General features: G+C 39.6%; 1 protein-coding gene across 1 annotated transcript; it reads left to right on the top strand.

Moving 5' to 3' along the window:
* On the top strand, positions 1-24835 carry SNCG (synuclein gamma). The gene is made up of 5 exons (XM_067552934.1): positions 1-391; positions 6288-6329; positions 7478-7605; positions 23739-23819; positions 24402-24835. The coding sequence occupies exons 1-5, from the start codon at positions 271-273 to the stop codon at positions 24420-24422; spliced, it is 393 nt and encodes a 130-aa protein (XP_067409035.1). The 5' UTR covers positions 1-270; the 3' UTR covers positions 24423-24835.
* The last annotated feature ends 2333 nt before the right edge of the window (positions 24836-27168 follow it).

The following is a 27168-nucleotide window of genomic DNA, read 5'->3' as shown; positions in this document are numbered from 1 at the left end:
TGTCATTAATATTTCAGCATCATCTATTCACAGGCATTGGTTACATTGCAGTGTACTTCATCAATAAGAGCTGGCAAAGGCTGTGTAGTTCACAACACTGCCTTCATCCAGCAGGGAATAAAAGCAAAAGATAACGAGACTAAGACGCACAGAGACACTGAACAGCCACAGACGGGTAAGATTGCATTGTGCAGTCACTGTGCCTTGAGGTGCTTTTCACCATCACCTTGAATCAGATCCTGCAGCTAGTACAAAAGCAAGCAAACAAGAATGGATGTCTTTAAGAAAGGTTTCTCCATTGCTAAAGAAGGTGTGGTGGCTGCTGCAGAAAAGACTAAACAGGGAGTGACTGAGGCGGCAGAAAAGACCAAAGAGGGTGTGATGTACGTAGGTAAGAGACAACTATTTTTAATACACAATTGAACATGAAATGTGACATAGATTATCTTCCAGAAAGCATGGAAGTACTGGATAGTGGTTAAAACGGGGGAATGAAAGGCATGAGATCTGCCACCCCCAGCTCTGAACAGTCTTACTATGCAACTTTTGTGTGTCAAAACCTTCCATGTCTCTGTTTCCCCATCTATAAAACAGAGATAGTGATATTTACCTACTTGCCAGGGCAGGGGGCTGTATTGCTATGTATGAATGAATGTAATGTTCAGACAGCACTTTGAAAGGTGCATATCACAATTATTATTCACTCTTTGCTTTCAGGATGGACCCCTCACTCATCAAACGTTTAAGTACTGGCAATCTCTCCTTCACCTCCAACCTGCCAAAGGTTCAGTGACTGAGGTTATTAAGGACAGAAACAGTGATTCCGCTTATTAAGTTAGGCTGATAGGAATCACCCATTTTCCCACCCCTGTGCCATTTTATTCTGAGATCCTCCTCCTTATACTCTATACCCATTACATTCTCTGTGCAAAAATCCATTACTTTCTTTGCAAAGAGACAGTACATTGACTCATATAAATTAATCTTGTCCATTGGCTAGGTGCTGGATCATGACATGAGTTGTGCCCTTCCTGGAAACATCTATTGTATAATGAATGCTCTCCATTTCCATTAACCCTACAGTGATCATTTGAAAGCTGCTCCTCGAAACCTGGCATCTGCACTTTCTGATGGAGGTGCATGTCTGATACTGCTGGACAAAAACAGTGGGCTGGTATAACTTGTATTTATAGTCTTAGATTCCTGTCCCCTGTTATTCTCAGAAGGGAGGGTTGCTATTGTATCTGCTGGCTGTGGACGAGCTGTGATTTTTAAATAGAAAAGGCTCTTGAAGCCATTAACAATGCCTTATACACACAATATCACCACTTTAAAAACACTACTGTAGCTTAGATCTGCAGTTTCAAAATTCAGTAGAAACAGAAACCCCATTTGTCGCAAACTTTCAACCCCAGATTTAGACAATTACTGATGTGGTATGGCTGATCCTGCCATATCTATCAACATATCACCAATTCACTTTTTAATCTGAAGCTGAACCACAAGCCAAGTTTAAAATTATAGCATCTCTAAAAATAAGTAAATAAAAAGTGATAAATACAACATGAGTTTGTGCAGTCTCACATCCAGCTGTCAAATGCAGGGATTGCTATTGTACCCCATTCCTTCTTCACAGGTAATCAGAGCAAGGCCAGACCAGAATGTTTAGCATTTTTATAAATAATTCCCCAAATATCTTCCGAGGCCTTTGACTTGCTTTTTATGTTGCAGTCATGAGACTACGTGCAGTGTTCTGACATGATCTTACGCATTTAACCATTTCAAAAACTTTGTGAAAATCTTCTTTTAAACCTAAGTAGCTGAATGACTAGTACGTTAGAGACAGACTTTGAAGAGCATGGATTATTTTTTAACTACATCAGGCATTTAAACATTTTAATCAGCAAAGCATCACACAATGCATTATAAAATGTTCTCCATCTTGTTTATAATGCATTGTGTGATGCTTTGCTTATTACAGGCCTGATCCTGCATGGTGGTGAGTGAATACTGCATGCTAGAGCATGCTTAGCCCTTTTCAGGGTGCCCAGGATTTCACAGAACGGGGATACTAAAAGCCAGATAATAAGTATCTTTCAGGATTTGGTTTAAATGAGCAAAAGAGGTGGATGCCAGTTATATTCGTGTCTACCACTCATTATCGTTGCAGTGGCCAAAATCTGTTTGCCATGCTACCCTCCCTATTTGTATGCCCATAAAAGGCTTAACCAAAATGCCCAACTAAATTAAAATGCTCTTTCAGTGCTCTTTCCCTCCTTATATAACCTATTACAGTTAGGCTGCTTTTAAGACACTGCATGAAGGAATCTGAACTCTGAATTTGAATGAAGGAAGCTGCTATGTAGTTGGAACCACTGAATGTCAGAAAAAAGGATAGTGGTGAGTGGGGTGCCTTGTTTTGAGTCAACTCTGTGCTAATGAATTAAAAGTCAGCATTTCACTGCACTAATGGCATCTCTGAGTCCCCTTGAGGATTCAGTACCAATATTGATGAGTCATGGCAGCTTGAGACAAAATGGCTAATTCTGTGACATTTATTGCAGTAAACAGGTTCCTGAAGTCTACACGGTGGTCACAGTTCAGGTGGTATCTTCACTCTGATCTCTGGGCCACAAAGTTTCAATTCACAACCCATGCTAATGCCTGGAGGAGGGGGATGGATGGGTTCACCATCCTGTGCTAACACTGCAATGCAGTTTGTGGTTGTGAGGGCTGCATTGGTAAGAGGTGCTGCCATTACGAAGAATCATTAAAATGGGGTCCTTTCTGCCTACTGATGTGGCTATCCAGGTGGGAAAGAAAGATCTCATGGCACTTTTGAAAAGAAGCCCCACCCCAGTACCATGACCAATGTCCCCACTCAATAAAACAAGTTATCCTGTCTATGCTGCTGCTGTCTCTGAGAACATAATGGCTGCCGTGGGTTCCTGCAGTTACTGCATGACCAATAACAACACTTGGCCAAATTCTTAGTTGGTGTAAATAGGCATAAACTCCAGTGAAATCAATGGAGCTACACCAATTTACACTAGCAGGGAATCTGATGCAATATTGAATTGTAAGAGACATAACAAGCAATATGGAAGGATCACAATCATAATCACAAAATTATATTTCGTATCAGATAAATACTAGAAATACTAGGTAATCCAATCCAGGAGCTCTCAATAGGAATGCAGTTCTGGCATGCCCCAAACACCTGGCCTCATGCTTATCACAAGACACACAAAGCATTGACCTTTACAGATGAAAGGACCACATCCAGTACCTCATATAGGACCTGTACCATACCCTGTCATGTAATATTCCTTTCTGAATGCATACCTGTCCTCAGTGCTTCACTATCACTATAGTATACCTATTTAAAACACAAAAATTCTTACTGCTGTCTCATTTCCCACTGGTAGATTTTCTATATAGCATACATTTCTTATTCCCTTATGTAGATATAAAGATATAAAGAAAAGATATAAACCTGTAACTCTATGCACACAAGCTGGAGGTAAAGGTTAAAAAGTAACAATGCACCTTAACAATGTCAACTGAATGCTTTTCAGTTCAACAGATGTCCCTTGCTAGCAAGGGTATGTGCCAGAAGGTTAGATTTTCATTATGAAAGCTCAAGTCTGAGTCACTGGGTGTGGTCCTGAGAGCATTTTAAAAAACTGAAAAGAACCAAACAAGCTGTGTAAACGCATGAGGCTTCTTGCTGCTGTTGCTTCTGCTTTGGTCTTTAACTACATTTAGCTATTTTTGTTTTGCCAGGTTCCCTCTTCTTAAGTGTTATTTTCCATTAGAAAACAAGAAAAAAAATCATAGCTATTTGTAAAGAGTCCTGAAACAAACATGTAATGACTGAGATAAGAAAAATTCATTACAATTCTTGTTCTGGTTTGTGTGTTCACTGAAGTAATGCAAAGATAACATATACATGAATGAAGCTTAGCTAATTAAACCAGCTAATTTCCTTGATTTTTGAATATTTAAGAAGTTACATTTGTATAACCATTAAAGCAGAGCTACATTTGAATGGCTGTGCCTGATGCATTGTAGAATAAATAAGCATTAAGGAAGGGCTCTTTTGGAATGATACAGCCTGATGCATTGGGCACCTGTAGGAATAATGAACATTAAAGCAAGGTTATATTAGAATAGAACTTGGTGCACTGGGCACATACTGGGACCTCATTTATTATTGTGGGAATTTATGCAATGCAGACCTGCTCTCCCCACTGCTGTTTGCTGTTACATGATTATAGAGAGCATTACAACAATAATGCAATATTCCCTGGCTTTCAGATACTCTAATATATCAAGTGTAGCACCGTTAATCCATTTTGCTACACTAATCAAAGATTTTATCTCCCCTACATGACTGTACAGTCCTTTTAAGGGTGGAGTAGAATGTTAGGTTGTTAAGTAATAGAACATCTTCCTTATACTCAAGTCTAGATGACCTTAACAACCATAAAAAAAGACTTGTGTTATGTTTGTATGCAGTGCTTTAACCAGGTCGGTCCCAGGATATAAGAGAGACAAGGTGGGTGAGGTAATATCTTACGCTGGACCAACGTCTGTTGGTGAGGCAAGCTTTTGAGCTACACGGAGCTCTGTTATGTTTACCAGTACATTATAAATTTCAATCAGAAAGGTCAGAACTGGGCTTGGTTAGTTGTTATCACTGCCGTACACTTGTTCTGCCTTCCTTCCAGGCTTGTAATGAGTGTTGGGTATGGTCTGCATCTAATTTTCGCCACCACACCCACACATAATTATTGAATCAGTGCTACTGTAGCTAAAGGCCTGGGTCTTCTATTTACAGTGTTTTGTAACTTGGCCATAAAAACTGTCCCTTTTTATGACATGAGTGTGAAAAGGTAAAGAGAAGCTTTGTGGGTTTAAATGATTCTTAAAAGCTCAATAAGATGGAAACAATGAAAACAGGTTTTTAGGGAAAATTCATTATTAAAGTCAATGGAGTTACAATAGGGATGGTTTCTTAAATGAAACTGAATCTAGCTATTGCAGGGAGACCAGGGACTTCCAACCACTGGGGCCATGGTTTTCAACCTGTGGTCTGCGGACTCCTGTGGATCCTGCATTTGAAATTTTTTAGGCGTCCACAAATGAAAAAAAGGTTGAAAACCACTGCACTGGAGGATATCTACACCGCAGTTGGGAGCTTGCTTCCCAGCCCAGGTAGACAGACATATATGCTAGCTCTGCTCAAGCTAGCACACTAAAAATAGGAATCTGGACATTGCTGCACAGGCAACAGATCTGGCTAGCATCCTGAGTTCATACCCAGGGGGTTGGGCAGGCTTGCACACAGGTTTAACCAGTGTGACTGCCTATGCTGCAATGGCCACACTGCTATTTTTAGTGCACTAGCTTGAACAGAGGTAGCGTGTTTGTCTACCCAGGGTAAGAGAGACACTCCCAGCTGTGATCTGATATACTGTGCATTTTGCAGTAAACTGAGGTCTTTTGAGCAAGTAGTTTCAGGCTTAAAGGAAAACCCCAATGATTCATTGTTATTCCTTAGGAGCCAGTTCTGTGGTGCTGAGTCCCCACAACTTCCATTGACATCAGCACCTCACTGGGTTGGGCTGCAAAATACATTATATATTCTTAAATAGTTATTTTCACAACAGTATTTAGAAATACCTGCCGTTATCATCACCATGACAGTGACCAGTAGCCTGTCTCTCTCTCAGCCCAATTCTGTACTTCTTACATGACAAAAACTTCCACTGACTGTAGGAAATCAGGCCCTAAGCAAGTGCTGAGCTTGGACCTCCTCCTGGGAAGCAGGGGAAGAGACAGGAAATGTAGCTCAGTGTTTGAAAGCATGAAAAAAGCAGAGACTTTTGAAGTTTCTATAAGGTAAGTTCTTTTTTTGGTTTCTTTTAAATAATTGGTTCATCTAACATGGGTTTAACTGCACTGTTAAATCAACCAATCTTTCATTTAAAAATATCACAGAGATGTTGTTCCTTACTTAAGTGTGTAAAAGGCCATGGTTAATTGTCTTGAAACCTCCAGATAATACACATGCCAGTAAAACTAATTGGAGCTATCAAACACCCAGCAGAAAGGGTCCCATGGACTTCAGTGGGAGTAGGACTTGGCCCTTACTGAGAACTACTCAAAGGCCCTGCAGCTTAGAAACACACCCTATCGGAACTGAAAGTGGTCAGCCTGCAGAAACCAGAGAGGTCTTCCATAGAGGATGATGTTGATGGAGCCTATGTTTCCTTTTGCAGGTGCCAAAACCAAGGAGGGGGTCGTGCACAGTGTGAGTTCAGGTAAGAGCGCAGTCCCTACGTATTTGTGAAAATTCATGGCGCATAGTTGTACATATAGATAAGAATATAATTCCTACCAATATTAAAGCAAGAGGAGTTTTCTTTTACACTTTAGAAGCCGTGGTACCATGGTTCCCAGAATGATTCATTGGTGATAGAAATGCTATGTATTTTGGGACTCTTAAACCAAGTAACATAGGAAAGGCATCATGGAGGCTTCGATAGTCTGTTCAGCATGTCAGAAAGTAAGAGGGATGCTTGTCATTGGGCAATGTTCTAGTTTGTGGCACTTTTCAATGCTGGAAGCCAGCCAAAAGGGTTTAATCAGTAGAGCTGGTCAGAAAAATTCTGACAAAACATTTTTGCAACAGACTTTGCAGATTCATTGAAATCAAAACATTTTGTGAAGAAAGTTCAATTTTGACAAAGTTAATTTGGAAACCTGCCTGGTTTTGTGCCAGCTCAGCTGCCCAGCTCCTTGGCACCTTGGCTGGCAGGCTTTTCTTAGGCGTTTGGGACACCATGACTTCCAGGGTCCCTGGCTCTGGGGCTGCTGAACAGATGACTGCCCTGGAGAGGGTTCTATTTGCTTTCATTGAGAATTTGGAAGTTTTTGGTTTTCATTCTGATTTGGAACAAAACCAAATTTTGAAATATTGAAATCATCTGTGAAATTGAACCTTTCTCCAGCCAGATCTATTAATCATCTAGAAGGGGCTTATTGGGAGGGTTTAGCTAGATGGAAAGTGGTTGCATCAGGGAGGTCCAGTATGACAGTCTACAATGGGCAAAATGACTTTTCTTTTCTTTCTTTGTGCTACTGCTTCTTGGTATAGGGTTGTTTTGCAATCTGCCCTTCCCCTAAAGGTTGCTAGGTTGCAATATCCATCTATTCTTGAGGAAGCAGCATGTGCGAGAATTAGACCCAAGTACTTTAAAATTAAACTGTTTTCATGTAGCCTGGATACAGAAAGTTCAAATAATGGATAGCAGGGGACTAAATACTGCTCTGTTATCCTGGTGTAACCATCAACCACATCCATTTCAGTGGCCCAGCTAGTTTAGTAGACTGTCATTTATGTTATCCAGTTAAACAAAGACTGATTTTTAACGTGATTCACTGCCTCTACTTTTTCTTGAATCCCTAGTTGCTGAGAAAACCAAAGAGCAGGCCAATGTGGTGGGTGAAGTTGTTGTGGCCAGTGTGAACACAGTGGCAACCAAGACTGTAGAAGGAGCAGAGAACATTGTAACCACTACTGGGATTGTAAAAAAGGTATGTTTGTTTTTTCAGTGACCTGCAGTAAAGAAGAGGCTTGTTTTGCATTATACTTCTTCGAGCACCTGGGAAGGTTTCTGAGGCTCACAGTTAGTTGTTTACAGTTCAGATCACCTACATATTTACTCAGAAAAACCTGCTGTGATATCAGAAATAATGCTATGTTTAATGTGATGATTTTTAATAGCTGTATAATGAGTTAATACCTCTTCATGTTTTTCTGTGTAATACAGGTTAGTACAGGCACATATGTTCATCTGCATATTGCTCAGAGGCCTTATATATATTCTAGGCACCATGATCAAGATTTTCAGAAGTGACTAGAGACTTTGGCTCCCTCAATTTTTGACTTGACATACTTTAAAGAGGCTTCATTTTCACAAAGTGGGACCCTTTTAAGTGTCTTAAATTGGGTCTCCAAAGATGGAGGCAGCCAAAGTCATTAATCGCTTTTGAAAATTTTCACCCATATATCTAGAGATTTTAGATAATCAATACTTAGGCATATCACCCTCCAGCATAAGGTATCCACTTTCCTACAAAACTATCTACACTTCTTTAAAGAGGAAGCTGTGGGCTAAAGTTCTGATCACAGGATTGGGAGCCAGGAACTCCACAGGTGTGATATCTGTTCCTGTTAGGGATTAATGCAAACCAAACAACCTCCCTGCATTAGTTTTCCTTTTTTTAACAGTAGGCCTACTAATATTTTCCAATGTCACAACAATGTTTTGAGAATGAGTCAGTTCATGTTTGTAAAAAGCACAGGCCTTGGAACTAAATGTTCACTATGCTCCAAACTGCTACAGGTTTTAGAATCTTGCAATGCCCAAAAGTTTGTTCTATACTGATTAGAGATTGCATCAAGTCATAGAGTTCAGATTCAAATCTGAACCACCCCAAAGGTTGTGGATATTCTGATCTAGAGTTATGGCTCAACAAGCTATAGAGATAAGAATCAGCTACAATATTCATACCCATATCTGAACTCACATCTCAAGTTTCTACAGAATTTGGAGGAGGCATCCTTCATCTAAGGCTTTAGTTCAGACTCTTCCCTGGTATCGCAGTTTTTTTTTAAAAACTTTATTATTTTTATATAAAATATAAACACACAATGAAACAAAACATATATATATATATATATATATATATATATATATATATATATACACATCACAAGATGGAAATACCATATAAACAACAAAATTCAACATTCATTATTTGTAAAACCTGGGGGAAAAACAAAACAAAAACAAACAAAAAACCTGAACACGTAGAGGTCATGTAGGACATGAGTAATTAAAATGACTAAATAAATAAATAAGTGAGAACATAACCTAGGAGTATTGAGGACTTATATACATACACTAAATTACAAAAGTATGCAATAGTTTCCTGCGTGATCAGACATCTTCATATTTTTTCCAAACGTTTCTATTAGATAGAGATGTTTTTTCCATTAATGTACTACTAGAGAACTCACTAAGCTAGTCTGTGTATGAGGAAGGAATTGCAGATTTCCAATTTCTCAATATAACTCTTTTGGCCACTAAAATAGTTACTGCAATCTATTTCTTAATGTTAACTGTTAATACCAACTCACCCCTAAAATACAAAAGCTTGGAGAAGGAAAAATAGCAACACTTAAAGGTTTTTGAGAGCACTGAATATGGTGTTCCAGATCACATGCATTTTTTTCCAGGTATAGATGATGCATGAAAAGTTGGCACATAACTGTTTGCATCTCTAACATTCATTGTGTGTTGCCAATCTCGCTGTAACCAAAAGTTCTGGAGTCCAGAGTGCCTGTTTAATATTTTGTTCTGGAAGAATCACAGGATAAAGAACGTGAAGTATCTTTCACATTAAGCCTGATATCCTCCCAGGTTTCTGTTGTGACAGTAAGGCTAAATTATTTTTCCCATTTTTCTTTGAGACTGAGATTGAGAGGGTAATGCAAAGCATTAAGCCCCCTGTAAGTAATTCCTACAAAGTGACTTTCGTTTCCATATTTCTTAAAGTGTTCTAGAGGTGAAAAAGTTGAAACAGACAAACTGTCCCCTGTCCTTGCATGAATCCTTGAATATAATCACTGAAAGAAGGAACTGTGAGACAGAGGTAGCTGATATTTGTTACATAAGTAATGGAAGGAGACCAGTCAGTCTACCATCTTTGTATTGTGTCTTCAATTTTTGTTAATTCTTTTTCTATCCAAATTGTCTTAAGCATGGAGTTGGCCTTGATCCTGAGGCATGGGTTATCCCATAATGGTACAAGAAGAGAATTAGTAAAATCAGATGTTGTAATCCTTTTATCATGTTACAGGATGCCACATGTACATGCAAAAACTGGCTTTTTTCTTAATGGTGTGGGTAGTCTTTTAAAGTATATAAAAGTGAGGGAACTAAATGACATTGCTACATTTTTTTTTATCTCAAACCAGGCCAGTGTGTATACAAAGCTACTGAAGGGGAACCACCTTACAATAGAACACGTTTGGGATGCTAGATAAATACAAATCTGGCAATCACATACATTTCCCAGGATTTTTTAAGAGTCTTGTGTGACAAGCAAGACTATTTTTTATCCCATATAAATTGCATGAATATATTTGCACGCACGCACACTCACAATTTCCTATTTATATGGGATAAAAAACAGCCTTGCTTGTCATAAGCATGTTTATTTGAGCAAAAAGCAAGGGAGAGACCTAGAAAGTCTAATGATATACGTCAATCTTGGGCAGACATCCATTTTGGCTCTTTCTATTCTCTCTAGTAAGGATAAAGGAAGGAGACACCACCTCTCTACAGGCTTGGAAATTTCTTTTAATATATAGTCCATATTTATAGAGACAATTTTGAGAAGACTAGGACAGATTTTTAACACCCAAATAAGATATTTCCTTGCATATTTGAAATGGAAAATGATGAAACTGAGAAGAATCTGGTCTTTTGGATATACTTGTTGCTTGTGATTTTATTCCCGTTAATGCAAAACCCAGCGATCTTTCAAAAAATATCAAATACGTTCAATAATGATGGGATTGATGAGGATAGATTCTTCAATAGTACAAAAATGTCATTATCATATAAACTGATTTTGTATTTTTCTATTTATAGTCATACCTTCAATGATTGAGAGTTGACATATGTTCATTGACACAAGTGCTACAGAGACAGTAAAAAGCGTGTCCCTCTTTCTAGGTTAAATGTGGGGGAAATTATTCTATTAGTTGATAGGAAAGCGAGCGATTGCTGTTTATTTTAAGATTAAATGTAGTAAGATAATATACCAAAACAATTTTAAGATTTGCTTCCTTATTTCTGGGATCTATCCATTTTGCCTTGAACAACTTTCTAAGATGGAGGTATGTTTTTTTATAAAAATACTGGGCATGCCCCTACTCCCAATAAATCCAAATGTAAAATTCCCATGGACTCCAATGGAAGCAAACTGAGTCTAGGTGTAGTGGAAGGCACTGGATCTTAACAAAAATGTAGGACTGTTACTGTTATACAGTTATTTGCACCTCATTATGGATTTCATTCTCTTTGAAAGCCAAATCTCTACTGTAGAACTGTGAAAAGATTAAGATTAAGATTTTAAGATTCTTGCAGATCACCTTCTACTTCATGTGCCTCTCAAAAAACATATAATTAAGTCAACCCAAGAAAGAAAACATGTGTACATCTTAACTGGGACAATAGTTATTTGTCAACGCTAGAGGACAGTGTTAATTCAGACCAATTCTGAGTACAGGCTCAAGAAATATATGACCCTTAAGTGACACAAGAAAATCTTCCCCTTATTGTCCAATTTTATGACACTTTTGACAACAACTAAGCATCTGTTAATGAGGGCCATGGACTTTAAATATGACCCACATTTTGCATTGATTAAGACAGGTTTAAACAAGGAAGCTTCTGTTCTCAGATACAATGTGGAAGCTTAGTTTAGTTGGTTGAAATTACTGAATAATGAGCATGTGGAGGAACAGAAAAACTGCTGTCAGGACGGAAAAATTGTTCATTAGTCAAGGTGCTTTCACCATGTGAAAGCAAACAGCAACCATATTGCTGTACTGTAGCCACATGGAACCTAATATTTGGGAGTTCTTTGGTAAACTCCGTAGCTTTCTTTGTTCTCACTCCTTAGTGAGCTACTGAGTCAATAGTTACTCAAACTAGACAGATAAATTAACTAGTTACAATAAAATAGAATTAAAACCAAGTGAGACCAGACAAAATTATTCTAACTTTGTCAGACATATAGGGCTAGAGCCACAAAGGGATTTAGGTGCTTAAGTCCAATATTTATGCACTACTGAATCCTCAGAACTCACACTCATCAGCTACCACCTAACTCTGTAAGTGTCTAACTTCCCCTACATTCTTAAATTTCTGCTGGTGTGCATGTACCCACTGCCTAAATCCTGATGCCACTTAGCAGCTAGGCACTCAGCTCACACCTAAGCCCAGCGGCATTCTCAAACTAGGCGTTCCCTGCATATCTAGCCTGCTAGGTCTTGTCTGTTAGGTATGCTCAGAGCACAACTAACCTGCATAAAAAACAGCTGAGGAGGAGATGGTGGTGCTGTCTCCCCTTTTGATGCAACAGACCAGCAGTTAGAGCACTCACTTGGGATGTGAGAGACCTGGTTCAAATCTTCTGCCTGATTTGCAGCAGGGATTTGAAACTACTGTAGGTCTCCCACTTCCCAGCACCATCTCTAATCAGTAGGCCATAGTATTCTGGGGTGGGTCTCTCTCAATTTCACCTCCACTTTGTACGGTATGTAAATATTCACTGAGTAGGAAGAGTGGGACTCAGGATTCTCAGGTGAGTGTGCTAACCAGTAGGCAATAGAGTCATTCTCCCATTCTCTCTGGACCTATAGCTTAAGCTTCACCCCCCTTATTGGAATTTCCTCCTACTGGCCAGCTTAGACAACTCCCCAGGCAGGGTAGGTCTATTCAGCAGCGGGGAGTTGAGATTCTGAGGTTGGGCAGACAGACGCACTAGCTCTGATCAAGCTAATGAGCTAAAAGTAACAGTGTGCCTGCAGCAGCACAGGCAACAGCTCAGACTAGTTGCCCAAGGACAAACCCATCTGAGGTCCCAGGTACATACTTGGGCAACTAACCTAAGTCACTGTCCATGCCACCGTAGCCACACGGCTATTTTTAGTGCACTGGCTTGATCAGAGCTAGTGTGTGTATGGATACCTGAGTAAGGAATCACCTCCCAGCTGCTGTGTAAACATACTCTCAGCTTGCCAGCTTTTGTGAACCCAATTCTTAGGCGCATAACAGTACCCATACTTTGCACAGAAAACCTGGGTACCTAACCCAGGGCTGTGGATTCCTCTAGCAGCAAGGCACTTAAAAGTTAGGTTTTGTAACACCTACATCTCTTTGTAGACCTAGCCCTTAGTTTCTGGATTTCCTGACCTAACAAACACAATATTATGTGAAACTAAGCTTCTGTATAACACACAAACTTGGTATTCTTGGTATTCAGAGATGTTCAGCAAAGGAGAAGAATAGCAGCTACAAGCTGTGTGTGCAAAGATCTTGGAACCCAGGTACAAAGGAAAGAACTAGGAAGTAATTTGAGCCCGTGGGATCAGATTAATCTCTGCTGACATGGGGAAGGGCAGCTGGATTGAGGAGTTATGAATTGCATTTTCCTTTGTCAGGAGGGATGGAACCTGCAGAGATGCTAAGCACTGAACAGACATAGAAAATGAACATCCTCATCCTAGTAGTGGTCTCTCTAGGTCATAGCTGAGGAACACTGGCAGAGCACTATGAGGAAGCTTCCAGTTCTCTGGTTATTAGAGAACTATATCTCCAAGGATATCTTTCTGGCATCTTTCATCAATGTCAGTTCATTTCAAATTAAAGAAAATAGGCAGTTGATCAAGACAGAACGTAACTGAGGTGTAGAAGACACACTGAATGAGGGAACCAGTAAACTATTCAGGAGAGTAACTTGGTTCAAATACTGTGGGAATGGGTACCTCCAAAATAATGTAGGTAGAAAGACAGACAGAAAACAGGAAGGCATAAGTGAAACAAAAAAGAGCCAGCAGTAGAGACATTCAAAAGAAATGTCATCAGCAGAGTAACTAATGTGTAAAATAGATGCTACCAACAGCAACAATATGAGCTGCAATGTATTGAAAAATATGTTGGAGAAACAGAGGGACAAACATATAGCATATCAATGTTGAAGTTAAATGGACTGCCTGATGATCCTTCAATCCTGAAATTGTCAACAAGCACCTGAACCCCTGAAGTTTGAGGGAGTTGATCTGGGCAGTCTTGCTCCATCCCTTCCCTCTCCCTTTTAAGTCTTAGAGTATGAAGTCCTGATTCTGTTGTCCATTACATCCCCATAACTCTCCTGACTTCAGTGGGATTGGCACAAATATAAATGAGAAAAGTATTTAGCTCTAACTGACATGCAGTGAATTTTTAAATAGAGCCTGTCTGGCAGCATTTTAAAGGAAAGAGCAAGACCATCCAAATATCAATACATAGAACAAGTAGTTCTGTAATCTATGTGGTGTTTTAAAAGGATAAAACAATGAGTGCTAGGCATAAACCCTGTTTATCTACCTTTAGCATGCTGGAGTCTATGCAAGGCTCCTACTCAGTGATGTTCTGGGCAAGGAATTGTGAAATTCCAGGATTTGGTTTGGTTCTACTCTGTGTAGATTGGGGTAGTCAATAGGCGGACTACAGGACAAATCCAGACCGCCAAATGCTTCTGAATGGACTCTGAAATATTTTTATTTATTATTATTTTTTTATTATTTTCTTTGGATTCTGGACCTTGACTATACCTTGACCAAGAAATTTGGACCTTGACAAAAAATAATTGACTACACCTGGCGTAGGCATTTATATTATGCTTATCACTGAAGGGTCCAAGCACATGCTGGTAGTGTATGATTAAGCAACATGACTAACATCTGTCACACATTTTCTTCTCATGTGGTGAAGGTTCTACAGTGCTATTGAATTTGGGAAGTATTACTCTGTATCAGTTCAGATCTCTCTCTGTGGGACATATTGTCCTCTTGGTGTTCTGTCTATTATCGTTAATGTTATCAACCGCAGAGATTATGTTGGCATTTAAACTATGTGCTCCCAACTAGCTTCAATGGGAAATGCACAACAAACACCTAGCACAGAACTCTGAATGAGTAGGGCTAAATTCTGCTCCTGTGAAAGGTTGTATAAGTGGAGCTAAGCATACCATTTGCCCGTTAGCAGTTTGTTCCACCTGCTGTACTGAGCGGTCTTATTAACTTTATAGCTACTAACAAACAAAGGACCATATCCCAAAATGTGCAGAGCTGCTTCTATTTCCACCGTCCTCGATAGGTGCTGAGGCACTCAGTACTGCACAGAAGAAAATGTAACAGAAATAACTTCAGACCCTATCAGAGTTACTGAGCCACTTCCTGGGTGTTGCCAAATACACTCAATTACCATTGATGTCACCGAGTCAGTCTTTTCATCACTTTGCTTTCCTTTGCTTGGTCTTCACTAAGTAAGGTTCATTAAAGCTCTTATTTTTCTGTATTATTCAGGAGCTTTTTTATGTACAAAGTTTAAAAAAAAAAGGCATTATTTTTGGTGCACAGGTCATCCAAAGGTTTTGTGAATGAGGCTTATTAATATTGTACATTCCTACTGCCCTCATCACTCCCTTGGGTAGATTTCGAGCTTTTTAGAAAGTTGACCTCCATTAAATATCCTTGTCTGACAGCAATAATGAACTTTTCATCTGCATGACTCTGCACAAAACTTGCTGCATTGCAGACAGTCACCATGTGATCAGAAGCAAGTAAGCGTACAACCCCCCCACCCCCCCCCCGCATATTTGTTAAATGTCCCTCAGGGCCTAGAAGAACTTTCCAGTAGCTAATATTTCACTACAATTGTTCTCTCCCCCTTACATCCATTTTTCTTGTCAGGTGTAATATGGTCTAATTGTCAGCTTGTGGCTCTGATTTTAAAGTGGTCTTGCCCCTCTTTTATGTTAGTTCACAAGTTATTCTGGTAATTTTCAGTTATTTGCAACCATTCTGTGTGCATTTAACTTACGTTGGATCCCATAATCGTTTTATCTGTTTGATCTAACACACCTGTAATCTATTGATACATTAGGCTTTTCCTTTCTTAAAGGTTGCACATTTTGAAAATGAATAGGGAGGAGAATCAGAAATACTTCAGAGAAATGGGCTAAATTCTGCTCTCCAAAACACCTCTCATTGTTATTAATGGCGTTGCACTGGAAGAATTAAGAGCAGAATTTGACCAAATATCTGTTCGTTAAGTGTATTCAGTTAGGGTGAAATTCAACCATCATAAAAGCATATAAGAATCTATAAAAGGCCCCTGATGTGGCAGAACTGCTGAGATTCTAAACCAAGGGAGTGTTGTGGGGGTGGGATAGGGAACTCAGAAGCTTAAATACATCAGAATTAGACTGAATACACAACTGGAATTCTTCCCCTTTGTATATATGCTTCATGATAGTCTAAAGACTTGATCTGGTGCTATTTCTCAATACAGCATGGAGAATTAAGATTCTACTCAAAGTAAAAGCATATTTAATTGGGAGACATTGCACATATGTGGTATTTTCTATGTCTCATTCTTATTACATGTCTGGTTTAATATATTAATGTATATCATGCACTATAATCTGGGTGCCATATGCAGGTGTTTTCTGCTCATTCCTGGCACTGATTGCTCTTTTAGTCAGAAATCGTTTAGGGTGCATTCAACCTGAACCTTTCCACCTGAACAAGTCAGCAGAATCTGTCAACATGTCTAACTTCTAAACCCGCCAGATAAGCTATTCTCTTGTCAGGGAGTGGTTTGGAGTTATCACCAAGGAGTATTACCCGTGCTTCAGAATCTGAGGCCATTAACTGCATAATGAGCTAAGTCTCTCCAAGCCCCCTCCTCACCCGCAAGTTGGTGTACCCTTATTGGTTATTAAACTTGTAGCAGACCAGGTCCCCAATGCACCTCTTCAGGTACACAGCTGTAAACAAAAACAAAATAATCCTGCTTTCCACTGAATATACTGCCTTTCCAGCTATAGAAAGCAATGTATCATTTATTTTTAAGGCTCAGAACAGTGTCTGGTATTATGGAGGTATAGTACTGCCATTTTAAAGATTTTAACTAATTTTGCATTAAAAACCCAAATTTTCTCCAATTCCAACATATTCTATTTTGTATGAGTAATTTTTAGCCAGAGGAGAATTTTAGGGCAAATTTTGAGGTTAGAAAAGGGGTATTTAAATGGTAATTTAAAATTAAAGTATCTATTTTAAGTCATCACTTTCTCAGGCAGAGTTCCATTGAATACAGTTGGAGTTTTGCCTGAGGAGGGATTTCTGGATTGGGACTTTACTCTGCAGTTTATTTTTCCCAAGAAAGTTAAGCTCAAATGCATCTCAATAATCCTGTGTTTTACTCAATTTTTAGCAAAAAGAGGCATAGAAGTTCCCCTGCAATTTGCCAGTGAGTGATTCAATAGGAATTAGATTCTGGGATTCCAGCTACTATACCACATGGCCCTAGAATATGACAACCAAATGTACTGATACTGTAGTATTGCCACTTGAATCAAAGGGCATTTTGTGTACTCAGCCTAAACTACTGAATGCCTCATATACTGTGTGGTAAGTACTTTCAACTGCCACTGACTTCAGAGGGATTTCAAAAGGCTCAGCACCTCACAGGATTGGACCCATAGTGAAGCAAACCATAAAGACAGCAGGAAATTCTAATTGTATATGAGTCATACTATACAGACTTCATCCCCTTTGCTGTCCAAAGGACATTTGACATACATCAAAATGACAGGGGTGTGCCTCTAATGCTTGAATATGCAATCTGAGATCTTAAGAATATTCAGTAGATACTGTTTGAAAATCCATATCCCCTGAATTACACCAGCTATGGGCCCAGGCAGTTAAAAAGCAGCTCTTTTCCCTATTTGAAGTGAATTGACCAAAGGAATTTGATTCAAAAGCCATCAAGTCCTCCACCTACCATTCAAAGCCATTATAAGGTAGCATAAACCTTCTGTGCCTTCATTATTTTACTTATAACCTGTAGCGCAGCACAGATCTCACTGCTCTAGGGCACAGGCACTAATACAAAGAGCTCTGCTACATAATATTCTAAGCACAAAATAAGTAACATTAAACTCACCTATAAAATAAATGCCACAAATAAAAATGACAAACTTTAAAATAGAAGAGACAACCTCCATTAAAAATGAATGCAAACGTTTTGTTACTTCTCTTGAGAAACGGGAACACAAAGAAAAAAGCTTTGGATTTTATTCTTTGCCCGTTGAGTCAAACTGATGATTCAATTAATGCAAAAACCTGAAAATGTCCCTAGGCAAGGAGCAAGTGATATACATTTTCCTTTCAAACATCCCTTGGGGAATATGCCTAAGGGACACAGAGGTTGCACTAACTTCTCTGTGGAGTCTCCTCCATGTTGTGGAATCCCTTCTTTTTGGGAGGTCCCAGAGCCAGCAGGGAAAATCCTTGCATCTTGACTCCATTGGTGCTGCGCTGTCAGGGAGCCAGAGATGTAGAGGTGAAAGGCCTATTGAGGGTATTGGAGCCAATTTAGAGCTGCAAGCCCTTTATCCAATTGTCCCTGTCCTCTGAGAGATATATTCTCTCTCAAGAGAATAAGAGAGAGTAACTGTAAAACATATATATATACACACACATAGTATGAGGGAAAGAAGAGTCTTTTGGCCAAAAAACTGAGTACTGAGAGTTGGGAGATCTTGGTTCTTTTTCCAAATCATCCACAGACTTGCTCTCTGACCTTGCACAAGTCTGTGTGTCTCAGTTTTCCCACTTCTTATGTCACAAGAGTGAGATTTATTTTGTTAATATTTATAAAGGGCTTTGAAATCTAGAGATGGAAGTTGCATGTAAGTACAATGTATACAACTGATAATTTAAAATATGCTTAAAACCCCCCTCTGCTTAGCATTTAAGATAAAGTGCTGTACAAACATTAGCTAATTAATAATTGGAACACCACTGTGCAGTAAGGATATATTATTATCCCCATTTAATACAATGTGAAATCATGGCTGCACTGAAATTAGAGGTAAAACTCTCATTGACTTTAACAGGGGCAGGATTTTATTTTCCGCATCTTGCCCAGTGTCACATAGCAAGCCCATGGTACAGTTGGGATTGGTATCCAGCAGTTGCTAGTTCTTTGTCCTGAATGCAGACCTCTGGAGATCATACTACCTACTTAAGAGACTTAAATTAGGTTTATCAACTAGTAGCCTTAACTCCCAGTCAACAAATGCCAGATTGCAGACTGCAGCCCTATCTCATCCAATGTTCACTATTCTGGACAGGCAAACTGGAGGGAAGTAAGTGGGAAAAAGACTGTGAGGTGAAAACCTTAACACAACCTGACACTTCTTCATCCTGTAATTGTGCTGGTTCCTGCCACGTCAGTTTAGAAAAATTCTCAGGACACTTGTTTCCCGTCCGTTCTAAAAACAGATTGATGAGGCAGTTACATTACTCTTTAGTGGAGTCACGGCTAAAAGTACATTTTAAAGGAGCAGTAACCAATACAACAGATGAATGTGGATTCTTACACCCACCTGTCACACTCAGACACTGTTTCCTACGAATGACTCCTAGGCAGAAATCCTATTTTCTTTACATTATTTGTAGAGTCAAAAAAGCTACAGCCCTCTTTGTGAGAAGAGCAGGCAGCCTGAGTACCTACAAGAGAGGTTTTTGACTGCAGTAAGCTGCCCTTTTTACTTGTGTTCTCTCTCTCTCACACACACACAAATGGCCTCCTAGTTTGTCTCTCTGATGCTAGGTAGTAGGTTTAACTTCTGGGCTGTCTCCAGAGCCATTATTTCACCTCCACAAATCAGCATGTATTCTATTAACCCATTGGAGGACACACATGGGAACCCTGACTATTGCTTAACCTACTGCAATGGATTTTGTGTAATAAAAAGAAAGTAAAAAGCTGCATGAATTAAGCAAGGCACATGATGCATCTAAAAATAGGCAAGAAAGAAAAGAAAATGCTGGTCCTAATCAGTTTTAAAATAGTATGAAATACTTTGAAAATCCAGTTTCAGGCGTTTTGACCCATTGTTTAGTTATAAATATGTTGCTGTTTATTTTTATATGGTGCCAAATGCATGCAAATTGCATTATAAACGGAGACCCCAATCCTGCAGTCAGATCTGCCTGTGTGCATCCAATTGCTGGATTGGGTCATAAATTTGGCCTTTATCTGACACTTTACAAACACAGAAGGTCAGATCCTCAGCTGATGTAAACTGCTGTAATTCCATAAAAGTCAGTTGAACTATATCATTTTAAATAAGCTAAGCATCTAGCACAAAAATTTCTAGGTTTTTTTTAATTGTCCTCTTTTGATTGGGAGAGATGCATAACAGTGCCAATTCCTTGATCATGAGTCTATTAATTATCATTATTATATTTATATATTTATTATCTATTATGCTTCACTTGCCTTTTTGGATGTCCAGTTTATTAATGCAGGGAAACACAATGGGGCTCTTTTATTTAAGTACTTTTCCTAGTCTCAAGAGTAATGGCAGTGGACAGTCTCCTAATAGCTGAGACTGGATGGGATTCCCCTTTCCTTTTGTTATTTGCTGACAATATCATTGCTTACTCAGCTAGGAAAGGCTGCTGTTGAGTGATATGGACAGAGCAATGCCACCTTCCTACCTCTCCCAGCCCCTGCCAGTTGACGGAGTTTTAAACTAAAAATTGAACTCCATCTTCTGCATAGTGTGATGCTATTAGAATGCTGGGCCTAATCAGCACAGTTCAATTTAATAAGCAGTAATCATTCCAGCTAATGCAATACAGATTACAAGCAAATGTTGTAGGAAAAGTTATCACCATGCTTTTTAGATTGCAAAATGTTTTAGTAAGTCATGGACATATCTTAGTGCAGATGTCAGAGGACTATATGATTTCAATATTTAGCACTTTACATATATGATCTAATTAAGTCTCCCAACAAGAATGCCCATATTTGTGACACGGTTAAGTATTATAATCCTTGTTTTACAGATGTGCAGAGAGGTAAATGGCTATAGCGGGAAACGTTATTGAAACTGAGAATAGTGGCTAGGAGTTCATAGTCCTGGTTTAGTCCTATACTTGGACCACACTTATTTCATAATGGGCTGATCCATTCTGGCAACTCTGATGTTACTGTGAGAAATTTCACCCTAACTCACCAGGATAGCAGCCTAACCAATGGAGGAGAAATAGGCTGCAGGGCTGCCACCTCTCAATTCTATTCCATACAGGTTTTTATACTGTGCTCATCACCATAGTATCTGAGCACTTTCAAGTAGTGCATTAAGCAATGTGACTCTTCAACTGTCACATGTTGTTTGCTCCTCATCCTCTCCCCAGAGGGAGAAGCGTGTGAACTGGAGTGTCTTGTTTTGGAAGTGTCTTTTTCTTTTTTTTAACAACATACCTGTTGCTATGTATCTCTGACTGAAGTGTGTTCTTGTATGTGTACAAGTGTGAGAGGGAGAGAGAGATCACACAAGCATGCGAATGACTCTATTGCCTGGTGGTTAGAGCACTCACCTGGGAGGACCCAGGATTCAGTCCCCCTGCTCCAGTGACTCTAATTATTTATCCAGAATGGAACATCTTCAACAGGAGAGACTGATGGGAGCCCCACATCAGAATATCCCATAGCCCAATGATTAGAGCATTCACCTGAGAGGTGGGAGATCCCTGTTCAACTTCCTTCTCCTGCTCAGGAGAAAGGAGGACATGAATTGGGGGTTTCCCACATCTCAGGTAAGTAACTAACCACTGAGCTAAAAGTTACAAGGGAGTTCCTTCCTTCTCCCTTCACCTGGCTGTTTGTGAACTTGCCTGAGGAGCCTGATCTGGTAGGCACCCTCTGAGCATGCCTATTAAAAAAGAGCCCCTCATGTAACTTAAGCAGAGAAATGCTTATCTTCCCCTGGTTTGTGAACTGCTCTAGGGTTTTATGTCCGGCTGCCTAGAGTGAGGGAGCAGTGAACATGTTCAAAGGCAGAATAGGTGCTATGGGAACTTCTACTTCAAAAGCTTAGGTGTAAAGTGAGTTGAGGCCCTTGCAGGCTTCAGTGGGAGCTTTTTTGTATCTCATTAGTCCAAAAACTGGGACTTAGATGTCTAAAAAAGGGACTTAGATGCCTAACTCCTTTTATGCATTCAGGCTGTACAGCTTTCTCCTGTTGTTCTCAAGTCATCTCTTCTTCTCTAATTCAGTATGAAAGGTAATCACACCAGCAATTTTTCAGTTCTATTGGTAAGAACAATGTTAATTGGATAAGAAACCAAGTACATGTGTAGAAAGCCACTGAAATGGAAAATAACAAGGCTTTCCTACAGTACACGTTCCAAAAGTTTCTTTGTGAGACCCTTTCAATGCTGCATGTCAGCACAAAAGAACATGGAAAGCATTTCTAGATGAGTGGATGGGCCTTTCCCCGCCCATCGCTCACGCCGCTTTGCCCCCCCTTCCTTGCCCACTGTTCACTCTTCTTCCTCAAGGGTGGGGGGGCACATCGGGGGAGGAGGCTGAGTGGGAGCAGGGGTGGCATGTGGGTGGGGCCTTGGGGAATGGGAGGAGCAGAGGCCACAGTCCGAGTGCTGGGGCCTCCCCGTCCAACCTTCCCAAAGGCAGGCGTTCACCCATGGTGCTCATGAAAACATTCTGGCTTCTGTCAAAAGGGAAGGGTTGTCATTTGGTTGTTACATTTAATTTGAGACAAACAACAAACCCATTACAAATCTGTTGCATCTGACAATCTTCCAGTGAAATTTTCCCTCATCTGTTTAGAATCATGCACCCAACTCCTGATATATTCTAACATCGTCACTCAACCCCAAAAACTGCTGCTGCCACCCATAGGTCTTTCATTTATCCTATCAGGATGCTAAATCCCATCCCTATTTTTTTAATTACATCACAAAGGTTTATATTTGTCTAGCTCTCCTGTCTAGAATATTTTTTTTTAAACTGAGCCTCAGGAGCTGAAGAGCTGAGAAATATTATTGACTGAGCAAGTGACAAATCCATTAGCAGCCTAGGATTTCTCTGCTTCATTTCCCAGATAATTGCAACAGGAAGGTGTTCATCACTAGATATTGATCCTAAAAGCTTTCCTTTTTCATGGAACCTAAAGCTTCTGCTTGTGCTAGTTTACTACAGCCATCACTCGAGTCCAGAATGTTATTGTTGGTAGCTTTTTTTTTTTAAACTGGTGGTTAAAAAAAAAATGGGGGGGTCTGTTCCTCCCTTGACACATTCTTTTACCTCACACCCCCATTAATAGGAGTTACTCACATTCTGCAGTGAGAATGCTACCCCCTAAAGGATGAGCATAAAGGAGGAGTGAGCCTTATACCTTGGTTTTCCATTTCCTCACCAGAGCCTTGCACCAACTTTTCTGGCAGTAAAATAGGGATAATACTTAATCCTTTGCCAAAGAGATACATAGATGTGAATTTCTTCATATGAAGCCACTTGAGCTTTTTGGGAGCTGTTATCAGAGTAACATTATCTTCCCCGTGGAATGAGTAGCTAATGTGAGGTAGATAATCTGGGGAAAATTATGCAAAATCTCCCTTAATTCAAGTGAAAATGAAATTTATCTGTTCCTCCTAGGTTTCCCACATACAAAGAGCCAATGTTCCATTTTGGTGGTATTTATTTTAAATTAAAGAAAACAGCTTAAGAAGAAAGAACACAAACAGTCTCCACCTCTCACTCTATAAGAACTTCTAGTTCAAATCATTTCGCAGCTCTGCACAGCTCAGGCAGGTAGACTTTTTCACTTAAAGGCGTGAATACAGAACACTAAATCAAAGCTGTATATGCCAGAGGTCAAACCAGATATTTTCTATATTTGACTCCATTTTGCAAAGTCTGTTTGAGTAGCCTCTTTAAAATTAAGTGGCTGATAGGCCATGCTGCAATAAAGGTAAATGTATTGTGTATATCCTACAGGAGGAGTTAGTAGAGCACCCTGCTGAACCAGTTGCTGCAGAAGAAGAGCCCCCAGCTGAAGTTATAAAAACCCCTGGAGAGGTAAAGTCCAGACACAAACCAGCTATCCTTAGCTGGTCCAAGATTTTTCTCAGGATCTATCATATGTACATTGTAGGTACCTTTTCATTCTCATGAAAATGAAAGACTAACATAGTCTTTAGGTGGGCAAATGATGTGAAAGCCTCCTTAAAAAAAGTCTCTTACTGCATCTCAAATCTTAGCTGCACCATCCTAGGAGTTCCATTTATGGATCTTCCCCACACTCACCATTCTGTCAGTGCACCTCAGTGATGCTGCACAAAGGGCTCTCGACTTTAGTCCTGAGTCTTTCTGGCTCTATGCTGCATGATTCAGTTGTTTTTATGACACACTTAAATGGAGATTAGGCTAAGAATCACCAAATTAATTTTCACTAAGCACTTGAGCTAGAATAGGAATGTGTATTATTCTCAAAGGGGAAAGGATAACTCACTAACCTTCTGTATCATCTACAGTCCCTATCCTCTTGTGACTTCTTTATAAATTTTTAATGCAAGGATCAAATTTGGTAATCTGTGTTTTCCTGTTATATACATTCTATTTGAAATATTACTCCATTTTCTTGTCTTGCTTTTCCTGCAGAGTGAAAATGAAGGCAATTAATCCATTGCAGGACTACTAGCATGAATGTGAAAATTGCAGGAGTACATACTGAAACGTTAGTAGACACTATAGTAGGGAAATCATCCTCCCCATAGGCTAACTACTTTCAGCACTATAGTCTTCCACTTGCCTCATTAACATATCAAACATTATATGTATGTCAGACTCTTGATTGTATATATACGGCAACTGTTCACTGCAGTCTGTCTCTCTCTAACCATCTCTCTCTCCTTTGTGGCTTTTTTTCCCCATCTTCCCATCTTTGAGTCTTCCTATTGCCTGGTTGTTAGCAAATAACATATTGTGGTTAAAATCACTGGTCAGTCTCTTATGTCCATTTGCATCAGCACTTGGAATCTCTAGGTATGATGAAAATGATTTTTTTTAACTACAAAATAAAAGTGTGAACTATGTTTTTCTTTGCCTTGTTAGTCTCTTTTATATGTAAAAGTGTTTTTAAGCATTAATGATCTCAAGCTGGGTTTCAAAGCTGAAAACATCTCCAGAAGTGTGCACTTGATGCTCTAAGAATTACTTATCAAAAGGAGAAATAATGAAGTACTCTGTTCCACATCTCAGCAATGAAATGAGGGAGAGGGTCTGAAATCCTTAGGGAAAGTGCCCCTAAAATGGGCAAGGGTAAGAGGACTGAAATCCTCAAGGGGAAAACCCCTTCAAATGGGAAAGAAGAAGAACGCTTGAGCTCCTCAGCTGGAATCGTATCTTGAAATCTGGGTCCGTGTGGTCTGAAATTTTCAGGGGAAAATTCCTCTGGAAACAGAGGATGGGGAGTATTGAAAATTTCAGAGGGGTTTCCGTCTAGAATAATTAATAAAATACCTAGCTCTTAGATAGAGCTTTTCATCTGTAGATCTCAGAGTTTTACAAAGGAGGTCAGTAACATAGGGTCCAAAACCCCGAGAGGGTAGGGTAAAGGTTTCTGAAACTCTCTCTGATAATCCCAAAATATAACAAAAGTAACTACAGATAAACACAGCACATGGATGCAGTAGGCATTCTTTTATAGGTATAATATTTCCACGTATCCAGTCAAATAATATTTGGATACTTGATTTCTACTGGAATGATGCTGAGATACATGCTAACTCTGGAAATGTAAGCTATTTACTCCACATAGCCTATAGCATCTTGAGCTGTTACTATTTAACAGTATAGCTCTGCATTTATCATATTTTTTAACCAACTTATCCTTTGGAATCATTCTGGTCTAGCCTATCTTTGTGGCTGAACTATTGTTGCCATCCAGCACCACCCTCAGTAGCCACAAAAACTGTAATGGCCTAACATTACATCGAGCAGTTGCTACACTAATGAAAAATGGCTCAACCTCCTCCTTGTGGGTAATCACAGACATAGGCTGGGATTTGCCCTTGTGAATGTACCCTTGCTACAGCTTAATGTGATTGCAGGTAAGACCTACTGGAGGAGAGAGAGGGTTCAGAAGGGAAAAGCAAAAAGCATGTTGGGCCTACTGCTGTATTCAGGCCCTTTATTTACTCCACCACCAATATAACCTGAAAATTTCAGCTTCATCTAATGGGTTTGTCTGTATATAACGAATAGTTAAAATACAATGAAGTAATTGTGACAGGCACCAACCCACTGCATTAAAAACTGCTCTGCTGTTATAAACAGGCAGGATTATTGTAAGTCATCCTCATAATAAATGTCAGAGGAACATCAAACACATTATTTACTAGTGTAATGAGAACATATGGACAAGTGTGAACAGAAATTCAGTCACTAGATAGCAAATGCTGTCAAGTGAAAACGGTAAAAGGGAGCAAGAGTCCTTGTGCCTTCACACACACAGAATGATTGCAAAATTCTTGATTGTTAAAGGGCATTCACATGTGGGATTATATTAGAAGGTCAATATTGTAAACAAGGAAGAATCAAAAGTCCTATTGGGTTCCTCACCCTAGTATATGTTATGTCACCTGAAATGGTGTTTTCCATTCAATTACATCTTGAACACCCACAAAACCCAATGAAGTCTGTGGGCGCTGTAGGTGCTTAAAACTATTTGAAAAATCAGGCTATTGATCTCTGCCAAACGTCATACAGATGACTGCTGAAAGTGTTAAAGAATAACTAAAAAGTGAAAATGACTAGCCTGTGTGTTCTCAGTTGCTCTCATACCATAAAAAACACACAAGGCTTTGCCCTCTAAAGTTCCCAGCAGTTATAAAATATGGGATGTATGTGGCTAGAAATAACAGCATACTTCCAGGGGAACAGTTATTTCCCAGTACACTCTGGCTTGATCTTCCACAGCTGCAGAGCGCTGCCAGTTATGCGATATAACAGATGGTGTGGGGAGGGAAATATGGACCTCTTACCTCCCTTGTCCAATCCAGCAGCAAATAAGACTCTTTTCTTAGTTCTCAAGAGCGTGGGATGGAGGGACCAGCACTCATTCTGCATCTTTGGAGGGTCTGCCAGCTGGTGGGGAAGTGTCCAGCTCCTCACCTAGGTAGCACATAAACAAGTTAGAGGCACATGCTAGCTGGGGCATACTCTGTAATCCAACACATTCTGCAGGCCACCTCATGCAATCCTGCCCTAGCGGGCAGCAGGCTTTGGCCCTGATGCAGGAAAACTTTAATTTGGGAAGACACTGTCTACTGGGTTAAGAATCCAAGTTTATTTTATAAAAACTTACAACATACTCCAATAATGAATCAGAATGCTACATCTTACCAAAGCAAAGCTGAGGTTAGTC

This window comes from Emydura macquarii, unplaced genomic scaffold (assembly GCF_026122565.2).
Source record: "Emydura macquarii macquarii isolate MOO-44397 ecotype Brisbane River unplaced genomic scaffold, CSIRO-AGI_Emac_v2 contig_1390, whole genome shotgun sequence".
NCBI lineage: Eukaryota > Metazoa > Chordata > Testudines > Chelidae > Emydura > Emydura macquarii.
Note: the sequence above shows the minus strand (reverse complement) of the source record. Positions and strands in the feature narration are given on the sequence as shown.

Excerpts from the sequence above, each read along its gene's own strand:
- SNCG (XM_067552934.1), top strand. The coding sequence starts at position 271 with ATGGATGTCTTTAAGAAAGGTTTCTCCATTGCTAAAGAAGGTGTGGTG. Across the intron at positions 6,330-7,477 it reads CGTGCACAGTGTGAGTTCAG|TTGCTGAGAAAACCAAAGAG; the intron begins GTAAGAGCGCAG and ends TTGAATCCCTAG. Across the intron at positions 23,820-24,401 it reads TTATAAAAACCCCTGGAGAG|AGTGAAAATGAAGGCAATTA; the intron begins GTAAAGTCCAGA and ends CTTTTCCTGCAG.